At 37.0% G+C, this 19894-nt stretch overlaps 1 protein-coding gene and 1 pseudogene across 1 annotated transcript; both read right to left on the bottom strand.

The window, feature by feature from the left end:
* Positions 1 to 2070: 2070 nt before the first annotated feature.
* LOC149199908 (protein SRC2-like) lies at positions 2071 to 2673 on the bottom strand (annotated as a pseudogene).
* A 4488-nt stretch (positions 2674 to 7161) lies between these two features.
* LOC149199907 (dynamin-2A-like) lies at positions 7162 to 7736 on the bottom strand. The gene is made up of 3 exons (XM_089399476.1): positions 7559 to 7736; positions 7393 to 7460; positions 7162 to 7239 (listed from the first exon to the last, which is right to left on the bottom strand). Exons 1-3 carry the CDS (start codon positions 7664 to 7666, stop codon positions 7200 to 7202), a joined length of 216 nt encoding a protein of 71 aa, XP_089255602.1. The 5' UTR covers positions 7667 to 7736; the 3' UTR covers positions 7162 to 7199.
* Positions 7737 to 19894: the final 12158 nt, after the last annotated feature.

Genomic DNA, 19894 nt, shown 5'->3' with positions numbered 1-19894 from the left:
TGAGGAGTTGTTCTTCAAGAACACAGTGAAGTATTGGGGAATGCTGTTGAGCATTGTATCAGACCAAGATCCACGATTTATAGGTAGATTTTGGACCACATTGTTCAAGCTAGTTGGGACAGATTTGCTGATGAGTTCGAGTTACCATCCATAGGCAGATGGGCAGACTGAGAGGATCAATGCATTGCTGGAGGATTACTTGAGACATTATGTGACGGTTGATCAGGAGAATTGCCCTAAACTCTTGGATGTAGCTCAGTTTAGCTACAACATACAAAAGACTTCTGTGACAGGGTACATTCCATTTGAGTTGGTGAATGGACAGATGCCAGTCACACTGCATACTATAGTGACGGGAGGTTTGTTGAGAAGTCCTCATGCGAAGAAGTTCATGAAGGCTTGGGATGAGACCTTGGAGTTAGCACGGGTGCGCTTGCACGAAGCTGCAAGGAGAATGAAGAAATGGGCAGATAAGGATAGACGGGATGCACACTTCAGTGTGGGAGACATGGTGTTCCTCGGGATTATTGGAAATCAGTTTCAACCACCTAAGGGGACTACAAGATCTTTGATGAGGAAGTATGAGGGGCCATTCCGGGTAAAGAAGCGAGTGGTGGAGGTTGCCTATGAGCTGGAGCTTTCGCACCATATGCATATGAAACATCCAGTTTTCCATATCAGTCAGTTGAAGAAATGCAGACTTGATGCAGAAAATCCACAGAGAGCGGAACCACCGAGGGGACCAACCATGATTATTTATAGGGCAAACCTTGTGATGGAGAAGATTTTGAATCTTCAAACAACAAGAATTGGGAGTCACATAAGACGGGAAATTCTTGTCAGATGGAAGGATGCACCGGAGGAGGATAGCTGGGAAACAGACGACTCACTTTGGAGATGGAAACGAAAGATTGCGAAGTATGACAGGAAGCTATAGCGGATAGCCAGATTGCCAAGGATGGCAATGACCTTAGGTGGGGGAGAATGTAATGCCCTATGGTTGTTGTGACGGTTAGGTGGCATGGGTGTGCCTAAACGATGGAACGATGAATCGGGCAAGCTGGCAAGGGTGAGACACGGGCGCGAGTGACAAGTTGAGGATGACTCGACAAGTTGACAAGGTGAAGTGTGGACGGCGAGCTGGTGAGTGGACTTATAGTGGGTGAGCAGTCCTGCGAGGGTGCACCCCACCCACGGGCCAACTTGACAAACGGGCGAACTGGCTTAACAAATGAGTGGGTCGATGAGTTAAGGCGGTGAACCGAAGCGAGTTTCTGAGTTTGGTGGGTAGGCCAAGCGCCCCCACACGATGGGAAAACCATATAAACTCGACGGTGGATTGATGGAGGCAAGCAGCAAGTGTGAACTCTACACATAATACAACTCTATGGTGGACAAGAGTTAAAACGATGGATGAGCCTGCACGACGGGCGGACTAAATGTAAACGTGCAGAAAGTAGTAGGCAGGGCGACACGGGCATGTGCGCCTGCCAAAAGAGCTGTGGTTACGGTGAAGTCGTTCAAGAGGTCGTTTGAGGTTGCGGTAGGGCACGATAGGGTGACTCGTTCAGGAGGTCGTTCGAGGTCGTGGTAGGGAGTGGTAGGGCGACCCGTTCAGGAAGTCGTTTGAGGAATTGTTTGAAGGCGCAGTGGGGTGACTCATTGAACGATCGCCTACCGAACGAAGTTTGAGATGATTGAAGCACTGTAATGGGTGAGGCTACACAATGAGTCATGCTGGCCTAAACAAAGGTAGCGTTCGGAGTGTAAATGAAGGCGTTCGGAAAGCTGAACGGTGAAAACCTGAATAACGCCAGTTGAAGGTTTTCATCCTGGTGATTGTAAAAATAGATTTTATAATAAAAATCTTACTTGCATATGTTTTAAGTGTCTTCTCCTTATGAATTTTATTTAATGTATTCCACATATTAGATGTTTAATTATGGTTAATAAAGTGAATGTTAGGTGCAGTTTGGGAAACATGTTAATGAATAAAAAAGTTAAGTGTTTGGCTGATGCCGCACGAAAGCCAATTTACGAAAAAAGAATGGGGTGCGTGACAAATATCCTCTAAAACCGAGTCCAACCCTTCCTATGACGTGATTTCGGGCGGAGGAGGTACTCGATATTTCCCAGCAGATATGGTGGTGGCTGCGAAAAATAGCCAGCAGGTGGGTAGACTGGATACACAGTCACGATTTGCGGTTTGGCCATCCCATATGACCCTGCTGCTGCCTCCGACAGCTTGACCTCGGCATTTTCGGGGAATTTCACAGAGAGTTCGAGAACCCTTTTAGGTTCTTTGAAGGGTTTTCGGACCTGGGAGCTGACGAACTTTGCCCTTGCGCCCTTTTGGCCGCCGGAGGGCTCGAGGAATTTGTTCAATGGAATACTAACACGGTCGATCTCTTTGTCACCGAAGGTGGCGGTTCTATAGATTACAATCTGGAGAAGTAGGCGGTCGTCATGCTGCAGGTCGACCTCATTGAGGTTAAAGTTCATAACATGATTCCACGTAGGGTTGGTGCCATTCTCCATGTCCATAGCCGTCTATTGCTTGTTTTTTTCGTTGTTGGAGATCCATGCGACTGCGAAGGCATTTGGTTTGGGGATGCTCGTTTTATTCAGGTCACGGGCCGAGATCAACATTATTTCCATGCTGTGACTCTCCATCTCACCTTAATGAATTCATAATAGAAGAAGAAATTGCCTGTATTTGCAGAGTGAAATTGGTGAAAGATTCTGAGTAATAATTGAAATCAAGGGAGGACTAATTCGTTGTGAGTGGGCAGCGACTGTATTGAATGGGATGGAATCATGGAGATAGGAAACCTCTTTATAGTTACACACTACTACATGTAGGGGGGTTTTAAGACAATATTTGAGTCAATTGTCTTAACTTAAGACAAAAAGAAACTTGTGTATTGTCTTAAATATTGTCTCTAAGCGGGTGTCTCAAAATATAATGTCTCAAAAATTTGTCTCTATAAAGACAATATAGAACACATACTATTATTGTCTCTATAAAGAGAAGAATTTTTGTCTATTAAGAGACAATTTGATTTGTCTCTCTAGAGATAATTTCATTTGTCTCTCTAGAGACAACTTCATTTGTGTCTCTTTAGAGACAATTACATTTTTGTCTTTTTAGAGACAATAGCTGAGATTAAAAACATATTGTCTCTATAGAGACAATATGTCCATAATTCAAACTATTGTCTCTCTAAAGACAATATAAAAAATTATTTAAAAAAAAATAAATAAAATCATAATTCAAACTATTGTCTCTCTAGAGACAATATAAAAAATAATTCAAAAAAAAAAAATAAAATCATTTTGAATGTTCTTTCAAAGTAGTTTCGCATTCAAAGTTCACAAATAGTACTCGTGTATGAGAGAAACCACCATAGAAATTCCTGTCGGATAGAAACCAATGCATATGGGTTATTAATATTACCTGTGTTTAGCAAGAGGGGATTCAATTCATTACTAAATTTATGCCCAAGTTTTACTACTTCAAATGGGAATCAAAAGTTTGGATTTAGGATGCTACCTTAGCTTTGATAAGCGTTCTATCTCCCAGTTTTACTATAGTTAAAGAAGAATCTGTAGACTGTTGAATGGAAACAACTTTAGATTTAGACAATGCGAATATTTATGCAAAAATCAATCAAGAGCCCAATTAATGAAATGGCGATACCTTTATGTGTTCGACAAACAACATACTCACAAGAATACCCAGGCGGGCTTGATAGCCACAGTTATCAACTGTACAAGATTGTAGGAATTTTGTTGGTGGCAGGTATGGGTTAGTTTTATGCTTCAATCATGTTATCAAAAATATAGCTTCATCACTCAACTAGATTATGCAATATTATAGAGTGAGTATGATATATAGAACTGGATTAGACAGTATTATAGAGTGAGTATTCTTTCGCTTGAACGGTCTGTAATGGAATGTTTTTATGCCCGCCCAGTTATTTTAACTTCTTTTTGAAAATATTTTTGATCCTTGTTGAAAATTAATACTCTGAACAGACTCATCACAAATACTCTTTAACTGATCACTTATCAAAATCTTGTGAGGTTTCTTATGTAGCCCATGAATTATTTTGATTTTAACCGAGGAAGACTCGCTTATTACATTTGATAACAAAGGCATTAGCAATGGGTTCTACAACAACCCACTTCCCTTCTCTAAGTACTTGCAAACCGCTGACATCGCCTTGCATTAGAACAGTGATGCCACCTGCATCTAAATGGCTTCTTAAAGCAAGGGTAACATCTGGGTTTGGGCATGGTGGATAGTAATTTACAAGTAAAATCTATCTACATTCCCCAAAAATATTATTCAAGTAATTAGAATGGAGTCCTAGAGCTTCAGAAATTGCAGCCAGCAGCCTTAAACATAGTGCCCTCACCTCCATAGCGTACTTGCCTGCAATTTCCCTATAACAAAGCTTCAATATTATATTAAGCCAAACGAGTTATGATTGCTACTTTAATGGTTGACATAAGGTTTAATGGCTACCTATAGGGTGCAAGTTTTTTAGGCCAAGAGTCGATGACTTCGTGTAATGGAAAACAAGTGTGTCTCAGATACTCCCTCCAGTTAAGGACTTCATCTTTGTGAATATTGAAGCTTGTAGCAAGCTGAGCCAGTTGCTTTGGATCTCTAATTAGAGGCATGCACGATCTTCCATCGGCATTTCGAAGAATTCTTTGGTGATTCCCATCATGTTTTTCATCACCCTCTCTGGTACCCCGTGGTTCACTATCTGATCATATCATGTAGCTTCAACCATATTAATACTGAATTTGAACAATTTTTTTTTAAGAATTAATGTTCATAATTGAGATTTTGGAAGTTTATTGAGAGATATTATGAGATTCAAATTCAAATCTTAAAATTCAAGATTTGTTGTATGATAGTGGTTCTGCTAGGGCCATCCAGGTGTTTCAGATCCACCATTGGAATGCTCTTGCAGAAAGATACTTGAGACATGTTGGGTTGCTCCTGGGGAGGAAAAATATATTTGTTCTGCACCTCAACATTGTTTATTCCATTGCACAGTAGTTTCTCAACACCATTAGCATTGGTCTCAGTGTGAAGATCCATTCTATATGACATGCAACTTTCTTTCCTCTTGATGTTATTGCGAATACAATCTTTTTTCCATGCAAATGTTGCACGACTTCTAATCGAAGTTAGAAATTTCAAGTTCGCATTGCAGAAATTGCAATCTGTAGAGACCCAAATGGAAACAGAGGCTATACGTAGGGTCAACCAATAGTTTTTACCATGGAAACATTGACAGTTGCAACAGAAAGTGTCCTGGATAAAAACAATATTGCAAAGGGAGGATTTGGCCCGTATACAAGGTATTAGTGCTTAATTTATAATATCATTTATTCTGATAGTCTAGCAGGTAAACTTTTCATTGTACAAGCTTTATGTAAACCAATTTCAGAGTTAAAATAAATCCTCAGACATAGCTAGAATTTTCAGAGAAAGTTTTAATAGGCCATAATATATTACAAGCAACAATCATCGCAACTAGAATTTCCCCCAACAATACACAACAAAAAGCACTTGAGCATTCTTGAAATATTTGAAGAGTACAAAAAGTTTTTGTGAAAAATGTGCAAGAGTATATAATGGAAAAAAAATGCGTTAGCATATAAAAATAGCTCTGTAATGGAGTTGAACTAAGATAGCTTAACCAACTCCACCGATGAAAACATCTGCACAGTACCCAAATCACATATAGAGAGATGTGATAATGCTATTCTAAGCCCCAAATACAAATCAGAATTAAATGTCGGAACTCAAGAGAAAACTCCAATGATACAAAACTAATTGAATCCACCAATCCCTAAATATGCAAAAGCATCTTAGTAAAGCTATTCTAAAGCATCATCATCGTCATCTGGAAGGGGTTGGGCCGCAGCTGCTACAAGTTCTGCCTTGTACCTAACAACATAAAAGATTGTAAGCCAAAGTTTCAATCTTTTAGAAATGGAACAAATTATTTCGATAAAAGTTAACAAAAAATAATAAGAAAATAGCATTCTACTTACTCCTGCTGGGTTGCAAGGTCTATCTAAACCTCAGGAGGAGTAAGAGCAGGTGACTCCACAAAATGAAGGTTTGGATCCCTATAAAAGTAACCCATTATAGAATCAATGCGAATTTTTTAATATAACATTCATGTTAGGGAGCATCAGAAACTAGATTAAAGGCTCACCCTGAGAGCTTCTGTGCCAAGTACAGGAATGGCTTCTCAAAGTTGTAGTTACTTTTTGCAGATATCTCGTAGTACTGAAGATTCTTCTTTCTATGAAAAGTAACTTGCTTAGCTTTCACTTGCCTATTCTTCACATCAACCTTGTTTCCACAAAGAACAATAGGAATGTTCTCACACATCTTGAAATTCACAAAGATATTTAGCTAATCGGTTTAGGTAGTTGTGCCACCACACAATTAAGGAACCTTCATTTCTACTTAGAGATCCAACCCCTCTGCAAAAGAGATACCTGCAAAGATATCTGTGCCACGTTGGGACATTCTTGTAAGTCAATCGTGTAGTAACATCAAACATGATAACTTCACATTGCCCATGAATACTACAACAAACAAAATCCCAATCAGTAAATAAGAAGGAAACAAATAAATAGAAGTGGAAAAACACGGAACCCTCGCCAATTCAATCAGGAAAATGCCAACAGAAATAGGAAAAGCAAACCAATATTGATAAAAACAACCAATAACAGAGTTTTTCTATAAATTGAAAATTAAACTAAATTAAAATTCAAGTAAATATAAGTGGAAAAATACAAGACCCTCGCCAATTCAACGAGGAAAATGCCAATAGAAGTAGGAAAAGCAAACCAGTATTGATCAAAACAACCAATAACACAGTATGTCTATAAATCCAAATTAAATTAAATTAAAATTCAATATAAAGAGACATAAACGAGTAAAACAGAGTGCTCATAAAAAGGAACCAAGAAAGGGCTCATAGTTGCTCCATTGTCATTGATATTGAGGTTAAAAGGTGTTGCTACTGAGCCCACACTACATACATATCAACACAGGAAAATAGAATTGATAAGTCAAAAGTTCTCTTGGGATCAATCCAAGTTTAAATCCATGTAGGACCTTTTTAAACAAAAAGTTGAAAAGGCACCCCAAAAGCTCAAATGTACAGTGCTCCAATCAACAGGTGTCTACTACACCTGTAGAGGATGACAAAAAACACTACTTTTGTAAAGTCCCAAGAGACCTGATTTCAAGTGAAAATCAAAATCAATCTGGCAAAATACAGAAATGGGAAAATAATCAAACTAATTATTGACGTACCTTAACCACATTTTGTCATTAAACCTTACTTGACTAAGCTATAAAGTTGGGTCAGCATTTCATCCTTGGCTTTCTCAACTTGACAAAGCACCACAGCCTGCAAATCATCAAATCATCAATTCAAGTATCATGGACTGAATAAACACTAAGATTCTGTATGGTTGTATTGTGTGCTCATCCACATGGATGTCTTACTTTGGGAACATTTGCAGCAAGACTATTCAGAACAGCTTCCACATAACCACGGACTTCTTGAGCCATCATTCTGAGCTCCTCCTCCGGATCTACAGGCCTTCTTACCATGGTTTCCTGGATTATAAACAAGAAAATCAAACTGAGGTTGAATATTAAGTTGGGAAATAATTTTTCTATTCTCATCGTTGTATATGGTCATGGTCTCCTAGGCTAAAATGTGTATTGATTCTTAAATTATTTAATAGCAAACATTTTGATTATGTACATGTGCAACTTACGATGGAACTTTATGTGCTTCATTGCCTATATGCAAGTGTTTCAATACAAGCTATAGTTGTTCACGATTATACTTTGGGTTACATAAAGTAGTCTTGGCCTCTGGCCAGCTAAATATTGCCTACCCTCTACCTTATATCTATTTAAGTTTTAATAGTGGAAATAGTTTGTCTTGAAGATCGAAGAAAACTCAAAGGATGTTAGTCCTAGCTGAAAGCAAAGACTAGCAATCTATTTTCATTTTCTACTAAATAGTTCTCTACTAGAGAAACCAAATTTTTTGGTTACCTATAATTATTCATAAGTTGAACAATTGTCCAGCAGCACAATGCCTACTTATTTGCAATATAATTGTCTAGCAGAAAATAATGTGACTAGCATGCATTTGAATGCAGTTTACTAATTTTTTAACCTTAAACAGACATGTGAGTACTCGATAGTAAATCAAGACAATTCCATATAACATAATGTAATTTATTTAATGAAGGCTTCTCACCAGATCATGCCATCATTATGTCAGTGGTTATAATATATACAATGTACAGTTGAGGAGGAACTTCTATTTATGGATATATAATGGTGAACTCAACTCAGCTTGCATTTTATTTGTCTCAAACAACCTATTAAAGGTTTGTTGTAGTATAAAGGGTGCATCTTTATCCATTTCTTTAATTGTCTTTGCAGGTTGACATTGTAATGGGCCAAAGGTTAATGACTCTATCTTCCAGCAAGAATTGGCAAGCAAATGAATTTCACCAATGGCTCCAACATAGAACCAAATTTCAGGAATGGCAGACTAGTGCCTTTCTTGCTGGGAATATCCTAAGAATGGTCCCTTCATGTAGGGGATGTCCCAGCGACATCCAATGAGCCGTTCCCACAAAACTGGAGATGCATCAAATGATATTTGTGGCATTCCTGTTCTCATCCCCATTCCATAGAAAACAGGTAAAAAACATAGGAGAACAGGGATGCCTCAAATATCATTTGAGAATCAAAGTCTATAGAAGGATGTCTCTAGAGGGGCTCAACACTCTGTTACATTGTTACATTCCAAGGATATGTAATTATTCTGCTTCAGCTTCAGAAGGCTTATTGTAGCGTAACTGCCAGGTAATTTGTCAGAATTACGCCCAAGTTTTACTACTTCAAATGGGAGTCAGAAGTTTGGATTTAAGATGCTACCTTAGCTTTGATAAGCGTTCCATCTCCCAGTTTTACTATAGTTAAAGAAGAATCTGTAGACTGTTGAATGGAAACAACTTTAGCATTGAATCTGATCGTTCCTGGAGCCAATTCTTTTGCAAGGGTATCTAGAAGCATACTCCTTTGCACGCATTGAACTTCATGATTTCCGTTGATAGACAGGAAAAGTACTTAGTATTACAAAGCATGCGAAAAAAAAGATGACCAAAATAGTTAATGGGATAGAAAGTACATCATGTCACAAATCACAACATATCTATTTCATGCCCTGCAAAAACTTGTAAACTCAACCACTGAGATAAAATAATGAAATTAAACAGCATTTTGAACTGTTAAAAATAGAAGGAACGAAGGCCAAGTACTATGTAATCCACACAGTCCACCAAGTGAAAAGGCTAGCTGGCCTTGAGCTGCATCTATGGCTCCAGGAATATCAGTCACTATCCTGAGTGGGATCACCAATACAAAAACAAAAATTATTATTTATTCAACTTATTGACCATTATCTTAAAACAACTGTAAATAACCTAGTAGAATCCAACATAGTTCCATTTAATCTAACATAAGAATGTACAAATCTATCTAATCCGTAAGAATATCAGTTCCATTTAATCTAACCTAAAGATAGTATAAATCTATCTAAACCTCGAAAATATCACACCTCAATGCTTAAAAGTCAGTATTTAAAAAAACTGACAAAAAAATCTTAGTTCAAGAGTTTATCACCTTAGGTAAAAACAACTAAAAAATTAAAACAATTTAAAAAAATAAAAAAGTAAAACAAAACAAATTAACCTCACAAGCTAGAAGAGACTAATCTTAAGACTGCAATTTTTAACTTGGGTATTACTTATTTTTCAAGAGAACATGACCAATGAATAAACCTAGGGAGTGAATATATGAATATGTAGTTTTTCAATGTATTTTTTGGCTCTTTGATCACTTGATTGTTTGTAATTTTGTTTTTGTTGTTGTTTCAAGGTAGTGTTTAGTGCTTCCATAGGAATTAGATATGAAAAGATTTGAGAACTAGGTTCAAAACCCTGAACAAAACTCTACAAATGTGTTGAGTGAGCATTGAAGATCTGTCCAACACTTTGAGGCAAGCTTATCAGAGTGTTCCAACAGGCATATAACTAGTCACAAACAAACTTTTGAAGTATCATTTTAAAGTTATTTCTAAAAACAAATCCAACCTCTAACTAAATCAACAACATAAATAATACAAATACCAAAAGCAACATAAATACCTGGTCTGCCATTTTGTATAGAATAATGTAATAGAAATCTGCGAAGAAAAGTTTGTGGACACTAGTTAGGATCATTACATAAATAAATGTTGAAATATATGACAAGTAGGAACTTTACCAATTGGATAATCCTTTGAAGACCCCTGAGGTTACAGAGGGATATAATATAGTTGTGGAAAAGAATAAAGTTGAATATGGAGCATGCCAGGAAAGCATTTTTATTGTTGATGGCATAAATGATGCAAGTCCAATTAGAGAACAATTGTTTGATATGGACAACAACGAAAAACATGAGTGATTCATTGACACTGCCAAAATTGAGGGAAACAATGGCCAGGAAGTTGGAGAGACCCATCATTTCAAAGTTGGAGAAAATATACAGATTGTGGTGAGAAAGCAGGAACCTTCCCAGTTCGATACTCCGTTGAGGATCCCTGAGGTTACAGAGGGATATAATATATCTCCTTGTTTAAGCACCCGATTTGGCCTGGACTCCAGTATTCCATCCAAAAGTTTGGGAACTTAGAAAAAGTTACAATATATCCCCTTGTTTAAATATGAATGAATCTCTTCTAGAAGACAAGGATGTGTGCAATCAACAACTTTCCTTGGATAATCCATTGAAGAGGCTTGAACATGTCGAGGGACTAGAATATGATACCCTAGTGAAAAATATTGAGCTTATAGAAATTGATGTGACATCAGAGACTGAATATTTGTCACTGCATGTCCCACTTGGAGACCATGTGTGTGTCATGGAGAAGGATTCTACGGTTTTGGATGGGACAGATCATTTTGAAAGTATTCTCCTCACATAAAATCCTATAGAATCTGGAGAAGTAGCTGAGGGTTATACTATTTTGGATGATATGAATGTTCCTAGTAAAGGGGATTCAAGAAGAACCAAACTTGTAGACAGAATACTGACTTTGAGCAATAGATTACAAAATTTGTAATTGGACTTACAAGGACCATTCCCTATATTGTTGATAAAGAAAATTTCCATATTATATGTGATTTTATCTTGCTGGTATAAAAAGCAAGTTGTGTGTGATATGGACCTATTTCATGCTAAAGAATTAGAGTCTAGTGCCAAACACATGATCACATATCCAAGCAAAAGATCATCCCAGTGCATCTCCTAGAATGGTAGATATCAAGTGACACAATGTGGCCATTTATTGCACAGAAGTTGAATTATATAGCAATGAGCCAATGGGGAGTGCATTTTCATAAAAGGATGACCTCATTTCTCAAAACACACCCAAAGGAACTAGGATTGTTACAATGTTGTATGTTGGGTTAGGGTGCAACACTATCATGTTATAAGAAACAATTGCATATAAAAGGTTATACTCCATTATCAATTTAAATTGTGATGCTAATTTACAACTAATTATTGAATTTTTTGCATTACAACACTAAAAAGAAAATATAATTGAGTGAAAAAAGTGGAACCAACATTACAAGAAAAACCTAATATGGTATGATGTCCTCTTGAAGAAACCAACCATGTCAAATGTGAGGAATATCAAGAGAGGATGAATGTAGAAAAACCCCTAAATCTTGCAAAAATGGTGAGGATCCTAAAGTAGAAACACTCCTAAATCTTGCAGAAATAGTGAGGATCCTAAAAGAAATACTCTAAAGCTACGTGATGGATAATGAAAGGATAATCCAAGAGAGAGAAAGACCATTAGAATTGAATGCATTGTTGCTAGAAAATCTATCTGAAATTCAGAAGCAATTGCAACAAAGACCTATTGATACCAATGATTAATTTCAAAGATAAAGATTTGTTGAGAGGTTAAAAAACACATATTATCTACAAATAAAATGAGGAAAATTACCTCCATAAAAATACACCATGCTAAAAGGATAGATACATCTAGTAACAAATCATTATTTGATTCGTCTAAGGTTGGGATAGTCAATTCATATGAGCTTCTTGGAAATGGTTCCAAGAGGGAATTACATAAGAAAAATAAAGATAAGCATTCTTGAACAAAACTTCCTTTACGGAGAATAGATTCAAATCACAATAATGCAAGACTTTAGGAAATGGTACCAAGATGAGTTTCTTAGCCAAGATAAAACTATAATAGAAAGATATAAGTGTGAAAAAATACTAGATAGTTACTTGCAAAACAAGAAACAAGAGAGAATAAAACCACTAAGAAATTAACTAATGAATGAGAGAGACAATTCAAATTTCTAATAAAATCTAATAATATGTTATTGATGAACATGAATGCAATATATAGACTCTGCTAGAGACCAATTAATTCAAATTAGGTTGGGGTTCCATGTTCATGCACTAGTATAATTCAAAAGTACTTTCCCTAGTTGGAAAACACATTAAATTATACTCACAAACCCAAATATACCCTGAAAATAATCCCAATGCCTACATATATACCATGAAAATAATCCCAATTCCTACAACTATACCAATGAATACAGCTACACAAGGAAAATAATACCAATGCCAACATCTTTGCAAGGGAAATACATCAAATTGAAAGGAAAATACCTGTGGAAAATAAACCCTTTGCCGTCTTCCTTGAAACTTCTAGCTCAGCTTGAAGTTCCTTGGAAAAATAACAATGAAAGCCCCAGCATATAAAAACAAAAAAAATTTGGTGCCAAAAAGATTTTCGGCCTCTACACCAATGAAGTTTCAGTGGTTTCAGCTATCTTGTTTCTATTTTAAGCCAGCCTGTTTCCATTTTAAGATGGCCTAGCCCGCTGTTTCTTGATGTTTCCCACTCAATCGGCGCCCATGTCTCCCACTTTTCCTAAGAATGAGGGTCTTAATATCTATCTCCTGCCACCCATGAATAAATGAGTATGTGCTCTGCTGCCGTTGGGCCTCATGCCCTTAATGCCCATCATAGAAACCCTAGTCTCGTGCCTCTCAAACATTGGTGTTTGTCCTTCCATTTTCTCGACAAACCCTCCATTGCAATGGGGCAAACAAGGAGGAAGGTTTGGTTGTAGAAGCAAAGGTGTTGGTTCATTGCAGTGTGGAGGAAGGTTTGGTTGATGAAGATGTGGCACCATTTTCCAATGGATTCATAATGGAAAGTCGTGGCAAGAATCAGGCAGGGAATGGAGTAGTTCCGCTAGGCCCACTGCTGGATTCCGTTCCATCAATTCCTCCCAAAAGCCCAACTTCTCATGTCATCTGGAGAATCCCTCTGGAACAAATCGAGGCGATTCTCTAGCCATCTCTTAGCACAATAGAAACAAAGTGACATTGGTGTGGCACTGTCACCATCTTCGCAAATCTGCAAACATTTCTCAATCTTTTTCGTTCCTTTGTTCCTTGAAGAAACCCTCATTGCCCAATTTCTCGTGCCGTCTGGAGAATCCCTCTGGAACAAATAGAGGTGATTCTCTAGCCATCTCTTAGTACAACAGAAACAAAGTGACATTGGTGTGGCACTGTCACCATCTTCGTGAATCTGCAAACATTTCTCAATCTTTTTCGTTCCTCTGTTCCTTGCAGAAACCCTCTCTGTTCCTTGAAACCCTCTATCTTTTTCGTTCCTCTGTTCCTTGTAGAAACCCTCTCTGTTCCTTGAAACCCTCTATCTTTTTCGTTCCTCTATTCCTTGCAGAAACCCTCTCCTTGAAACCCTCTATGTTCCTGCAATTGTCAGGCCATAACTAGTATGCGAGGTGCCAAAAAAGATCTAACCAATTTAGAATCATACCACGCGCCAGGAAAAATAGAAATGGAAAGGCCATACTCCAGACTAAAGATGGCCATGCGCAGCTACAAGGATAAAAACTGAGATCCACTCGTCTAGACAGGAAACATTAATGGTAGACTAACTAGACCAAAATGATGTTATGAATCATGAAGACATCTTACCTGAAAAACAAAAGACACGCGTAGGGTAGCTGGATATAGGGAATGCCACATGCAGAGACATGGGTCATAGCCATAAATCAAATGCAGAGAGATATTCCGCATTCAAAGCCACGTGCCGAGAGATGGTTCAAGGCATAAGGCCTCGCACAGAGCAGCAGAGTTCTCATGTTGTACTTCAACTTCCATTTTCACTCAAACAAATTTATCCATCGCTATGAGCCACTGAAATCCTACAATTGAATTCATAGAATTAGACAATGTGAATCTTTATTACAATATCTCCCACTTCCAAAACTCGCTCTGGTTAGTGTTGGAGCTTTGTGAAAATTTCTTTAAATAGTCACAAATTAGCGCTCAGAAATAGAAAACTAGGTTTCCTTAGAGAAATCTTGGAATAGGGCTCAATATTAATATAAAAATATCCTTGGACTACCAATGAAATTACCTCAAAAAATAGTGAAGATTCCTTGATTATGGCAGTGAGTTCAGCCACAATAGAATCTGAAATTATTCCATAGAGGTGATTCAAATTAGGCCTCAAAATAGGTAAAAAAACTCCACAAAAAACCTCAAGTATACTCCTCAGAAAATCCACAATAGCCTTAGATCAATCTTAATATCTCACAATGAAATTCATCCTCATCCATAGGTGAATGTGACCATTCCTCACCTACTAGAATAGAGATAATTATAGGATTAGATAAAATTTCAATGCAGTCCAAGGAGATGTCAAGCTCAAATATAAAGTGGAGAAAGCTTCTAGAGGGGTGAACATCATCCTAACACATGGCGCCGACATAGACAAAATGAAACTTGAATTTTTAAATTTTGGAGCCAAAAAAATCATCCTTAAAAGCTGACATGGGATTCAAAGTATTTAATCAATAATCCCTTTACAAAGTCTTTCTTTGTAAGTTAAAATTAACTAGGATGATCCTTAATAATCCCAATATTAATGTTAATCAACCATTTGAGAATAAGTTCCATTAATTCACCACAACATCAAGTTGCCTTCATCAACTCATTTTGGGGATATTTACCATACTTTTGAGGCACTAAATTTGATCAAGCATATCTCGTCAAACATGAGGAGTTATGTGGCATTCCACCTACCATTGGAATCGACACAATGAGGAGAATCAAATGAAGATGGTCTTGGACCCAAAAACATTGATTCTTGCATCCAAATTCCTAAATGCAGAGTATCATGGCTACACTACAATGGCTTGCTTTCTTCTCTTCCTTTTAGGGTTTCATGACCATTGGGTATTCCTATCAATGCAATCCATAGATGGATATTAAGAGTGTTTCAAAGACTAAGGTTGGGATAAATGACAATAATATTCAACAATTGATTCCATCAATTATTTGATTAAGCCATCTACATATGTTATAGTTCTAACTATATCCATCCATTTATGTTTAGACTGAGACAAGGCAATAATATAATTGTGATCTCTATTTTCTAAAACATTTATATAACCTTTTTTTGTAGGCTAGAAGTGATGGGGGATTTTAACTGGTGGCCTAATGCAAGGGGTACCTTAACATTGGACCCATTAACCATCAATCCAAAGCTGAGTGAGAAAAACGTTTCTATAACTTAATGTTGATAGATATTATTAATTTGTTGATTTTGTGTATAACCATATTTATTCTTAAATGTGCCTATAGATAACTTTTAAGGAAACCCATTAGATACCTTTAATGTTAATCAACCATTTGAGAATAAGTTCCATTAATTCACCACAACATCAAGTTGCCTTCATCAACTCATTTTGGGGATATTTACCATACTTTTGAGGCACTAAATTTGATCAAGCATATCTCATCAAACATGAGGAGTTATGTGGCATTCCACCTACCATTGGAATCGACACAATGAGGAGAATCAAATGAAGATGGTCTTGGACCCAAAAACATTGATTCTTGCATCCAAATCTATCTTGATGGATAAAGCTCGTTTGCCCGACTTTTATCTTTTGGCCCTAGGATAGAGATACATTTTGATTGAATTAATAGAGATCTTTTTCAACCCTCTTTGGTAGGGGAAATCTAAGCCCTAATTCTCACAAGTCAAAGCCCTATGTCAGACACTATTCTGAGGCCTAGAGAAGCCTTTGCTAAGGATCTTTCACAAGAAATTAGGTGGCTATGTTTTGAGTCTCATTCAACCCTCTGTGGAATTTAATATAAAACTACTTCATTCCTTATAAATTTGTTTAGTGGCATCTTAATGAGTGTAGGAATGTGGTTTCATTTTAGACCTCCTAAGGCAGCTTGAGCCTATGTTTCAAATATTTTTGGGAGGGTCTTGTACTTCACTAAATATTCCTCTTCTCACTAAAGTGGGGCATCCATGTGTTCTCTTATGTTGGATTGGATATTGGAGTGATGTCACTTGAAAGGGTTGTTCAAAGTTCTTTCTGAGGTTGGATCGAGGCCTAATCAGAGGTGGGTCTAATGATCATTTATTATAAAGGTCTTCCAAAGGGTTTCCTTAAAAGTTATCTATAGACTTTGTCAGTTGATGGAATTTTAACGAGTTGTCATTTAAAACTCCACAAATCTCCAGTTAGTATTGGAGCTTTTCACCTTATTACAATATGGCTCTCTAGAATTAGAATATGGGTCGATATTGAAGTCAAAATCCTCCCTTAACCCTTTAGCCAAAAAGATGTCTCCTCAAGTATCTCCAATAATATCATATGAAGAGTCATAATATTTAACTTGGAATTATGGCCCACCATGATCATCTAATAATCAATTGAAATAGCAGTAGACCCCAATTCAGGGATTGGGTGGATCATATGGTGGGACTATGCTAGTGGGAACCCTAAATAAATGACTTGAAACCCCTTTGATTTTCTACCTTGATGGCATTCATCTCCCAAATTTCTTGTTGGATACACAAGTCCTGAAAACATGACAAGGAAGATGAGAGGAAGTTGACAAGGACATTAGGTTGTCGTAGAACATCATAAAGTGCGTCCACATGGATGAACATGGCATGGGAATTAAGGTCACAAAGGTGCATCGAAATATTTTTGGAGTGTCCCAAAGGTAAATATACAATTCTTGTCTCGTATAAAATAAAATATACATTTATTGTGGTGATAGTATCCACAAGATTCTTAGAACTAGTGGTATAGTGTTTGGCAATGAATGAATAAGCAAGAAAAGGGGGAAAGTATCTAACACCTATACACTCAAGGCTAGTCTACAATTGATGTTACATTGCCTTGGAATCTCCACCATATTTGGGTGACTCGAATTCTCCATGCACTATATATTTTGGGTTGATTGATCAATTAACTAGATGATCACTGAGTTTGACTAAAGTCCCACTGCACAATTGGCCTTCTACTAGTATGGGCTCTAAAATGTTCCATGATAAGTGCTTATTCTTGGGGCTTGGTTTTCAAGGCAAAGTCCAACGTTCACTCTAGACTAACTATGATCATCAATAACCACTTGGTGAATGCTAGTAGTCAACCGGTAAACCAACCACACAAGAATTTGAAACCAAATAGGTCAAAATGAAAATTAAGTATGTTAACGCAAGAGTTCAATAAGAACTTGAATTTAGTTACTCGTGCCTACTAGGGAGATATTTCCATTAAAGGAAATCATAACACAAGAAACAACACAACAAAGTATAAGTGATATGAATGATGATGTTACCAAATATGTAAGTGAAGGACTCAGAAATTTATAGTGATCATGGGAATGATAGATCTCGAACAGAGCATGATGATGTTGTTGGGGAGGGATATATCATTGTGGAGGGATGGATTTAGTTTCTAAAAGGGTCTCAACTCAATCTACCTAGTTGGATGGATTGTTTATCTCAGATACATTGGGAATGGTTAAATTCATCTTATCAGGTTCATGAGGGTACGAGAGGGAGGCGAAATAGAGATGGGAAGCTTAATAGTCATTTAGAAGGAAAATATATGCCTGCATTTAAAGGTAAAGGGAATGCTAGGGGGGTAATTTGATTCAAACAAAGGGTGAATTATGCTTCCCTGAATGGACATCTTGAGACTGTGTTTAAGATTCACCATTCTGAAGTTCCGAGAAGACTAGAGTGTAAGCACAAGAGAGAAGCTAAACATATTGTGGGTTGTGAAGAGGGCCAAGAAGGCCCTTTCTAGTTCTTCCTCTTTTATATTGGAGACACAAGATTTAAAAGTGTTTATAAGGTAGCAGTAAAGATGAGATGGATTGTCAAGCATATGCTGGCAGGGGTGTTGTTGGACTATCACAGTGGAAGAAATGATCTAATGGATAAAATGAATGTCTACTGAAAAAGAAAATTTCAACGTTGAGGTGCAACTTGGGAGGGGTAGCTGATGGTTCCCTATGCTAGGTCAAGTGCTTGCAATGGATTAAAGATCAACTTATGCTGCAAAGTCTCACGAGGAATATGATTATGCAATAACTGCACCTGAAAAATTGGAAGTCAAAGTCTAGGACTCATTATAAAGAAGCGGTTCAAACAATAACCACTAAGTTTTGAATGGGATCTAAAATTTTACTTTCTCAAAATTGAATGAAGTTGGAACCACTTTGAAACAACTCGAAACAATTAATGTTAATATTAAAAATTTAAGTAAAAGCTGAAATTATCCTTATCTTTCCTTTTCAAAAAGGAAAGATAAGGAGAATGTCAACTTTTACATTAACTTTAAAAATTAAATATTACCATTAATTACTAGGGTTAGGTTTCGTAGGGCCCTCAAGTTAATAATTTTTTTTTTCCTTTTTAGTATTTTTTATTAAAAAATTATTATTTGGTGGTCATTAGCTATGTTGCACTACATTCTTCAGAATTGGTCAGTTTATTATAGAACTAGTGAATTTGGTGTTTTAAGGTCAGTTCAATACAAGACCAACCTTATCCAATCTGAACCACCAAACTAGACTAGTACAACTCTAAAACCATTAGGACCAACCAATTCCACTAGTTCTAGGCTAGTTCTAATAAGAGTTTTCCCTTCTCATCTTCCTCTGAAGTCGTTTTGTTGGATCCTTTCAGGAATGGTGATTTGGAAATTTCCATAAACTATTGAATTGTTGTGAGCACCTAAGATCATAAGTAGTTAAGCCTTGGCAAGCAGAAATTTACAAGGACCTAGTATAGACATCCCAAAAGATATTTAGTGAGGATGTGCATGCAAGGAACTATTACAGACCTCCCAAGATACTTAGTGAGGACGTGCATGACCAAAAAGCATAAAAAAAAATATCCACCCTCAAAAACCATGCCCAAAACATTGAAGTGTGGTGCAAAACAAATTGATGGTAGGCTATTAATGCTACCAACAATCATTCGCTCTCTAATTTCACAAGAAGCTCCTAATCAAGCTACCTCCACTATGGTTATAGCAAGTTCTTGCAACTGTGTGAGCTACAAGAAATTAAAACCACCTTTGAATCTACACCAATTTTAGGGGACTTGACTTCTCTTCGTGCCCCAAATATTTTGGTTTGATTGATCAGTTAACTAGATGATCACCAAGTTTGACTAAAGTCCCATTGCTTAAATGACCTTCCACTAGTTCCTCCAAAAGTTAGAACTAGTTTAACTGACAACAACCTGAGATAATTGACCTTTATTGCCACAGGTTAGCAATCACATATGCAGAACTGAACTCTAACTCCTCTAACTCGAATTTATTGAGTAAACTAGGTGACACAAGCCATGTCATACAAGCTAAC

The sequence above is a fragment of the Pinus tabuliformis genome, chromosome 2_1, assembly GCF_031772625.1.
Source record: "Pinus tabuliformis cultivar Carrire ecotype Pingquan chromosome 2_1, CPIR1, whole genome shotgun sequence".
Classification (NCBI taxonomy): domain Eukaryota; kingdom Viridiplantae; phylum Streptophyta; class Pinopsida; order Pinales; family Pinaceae; genus Pinus; species Pinus tabuliformis.
This window is presented reverse-complemented; position numbering and strand designations above follow the sequence as displayed.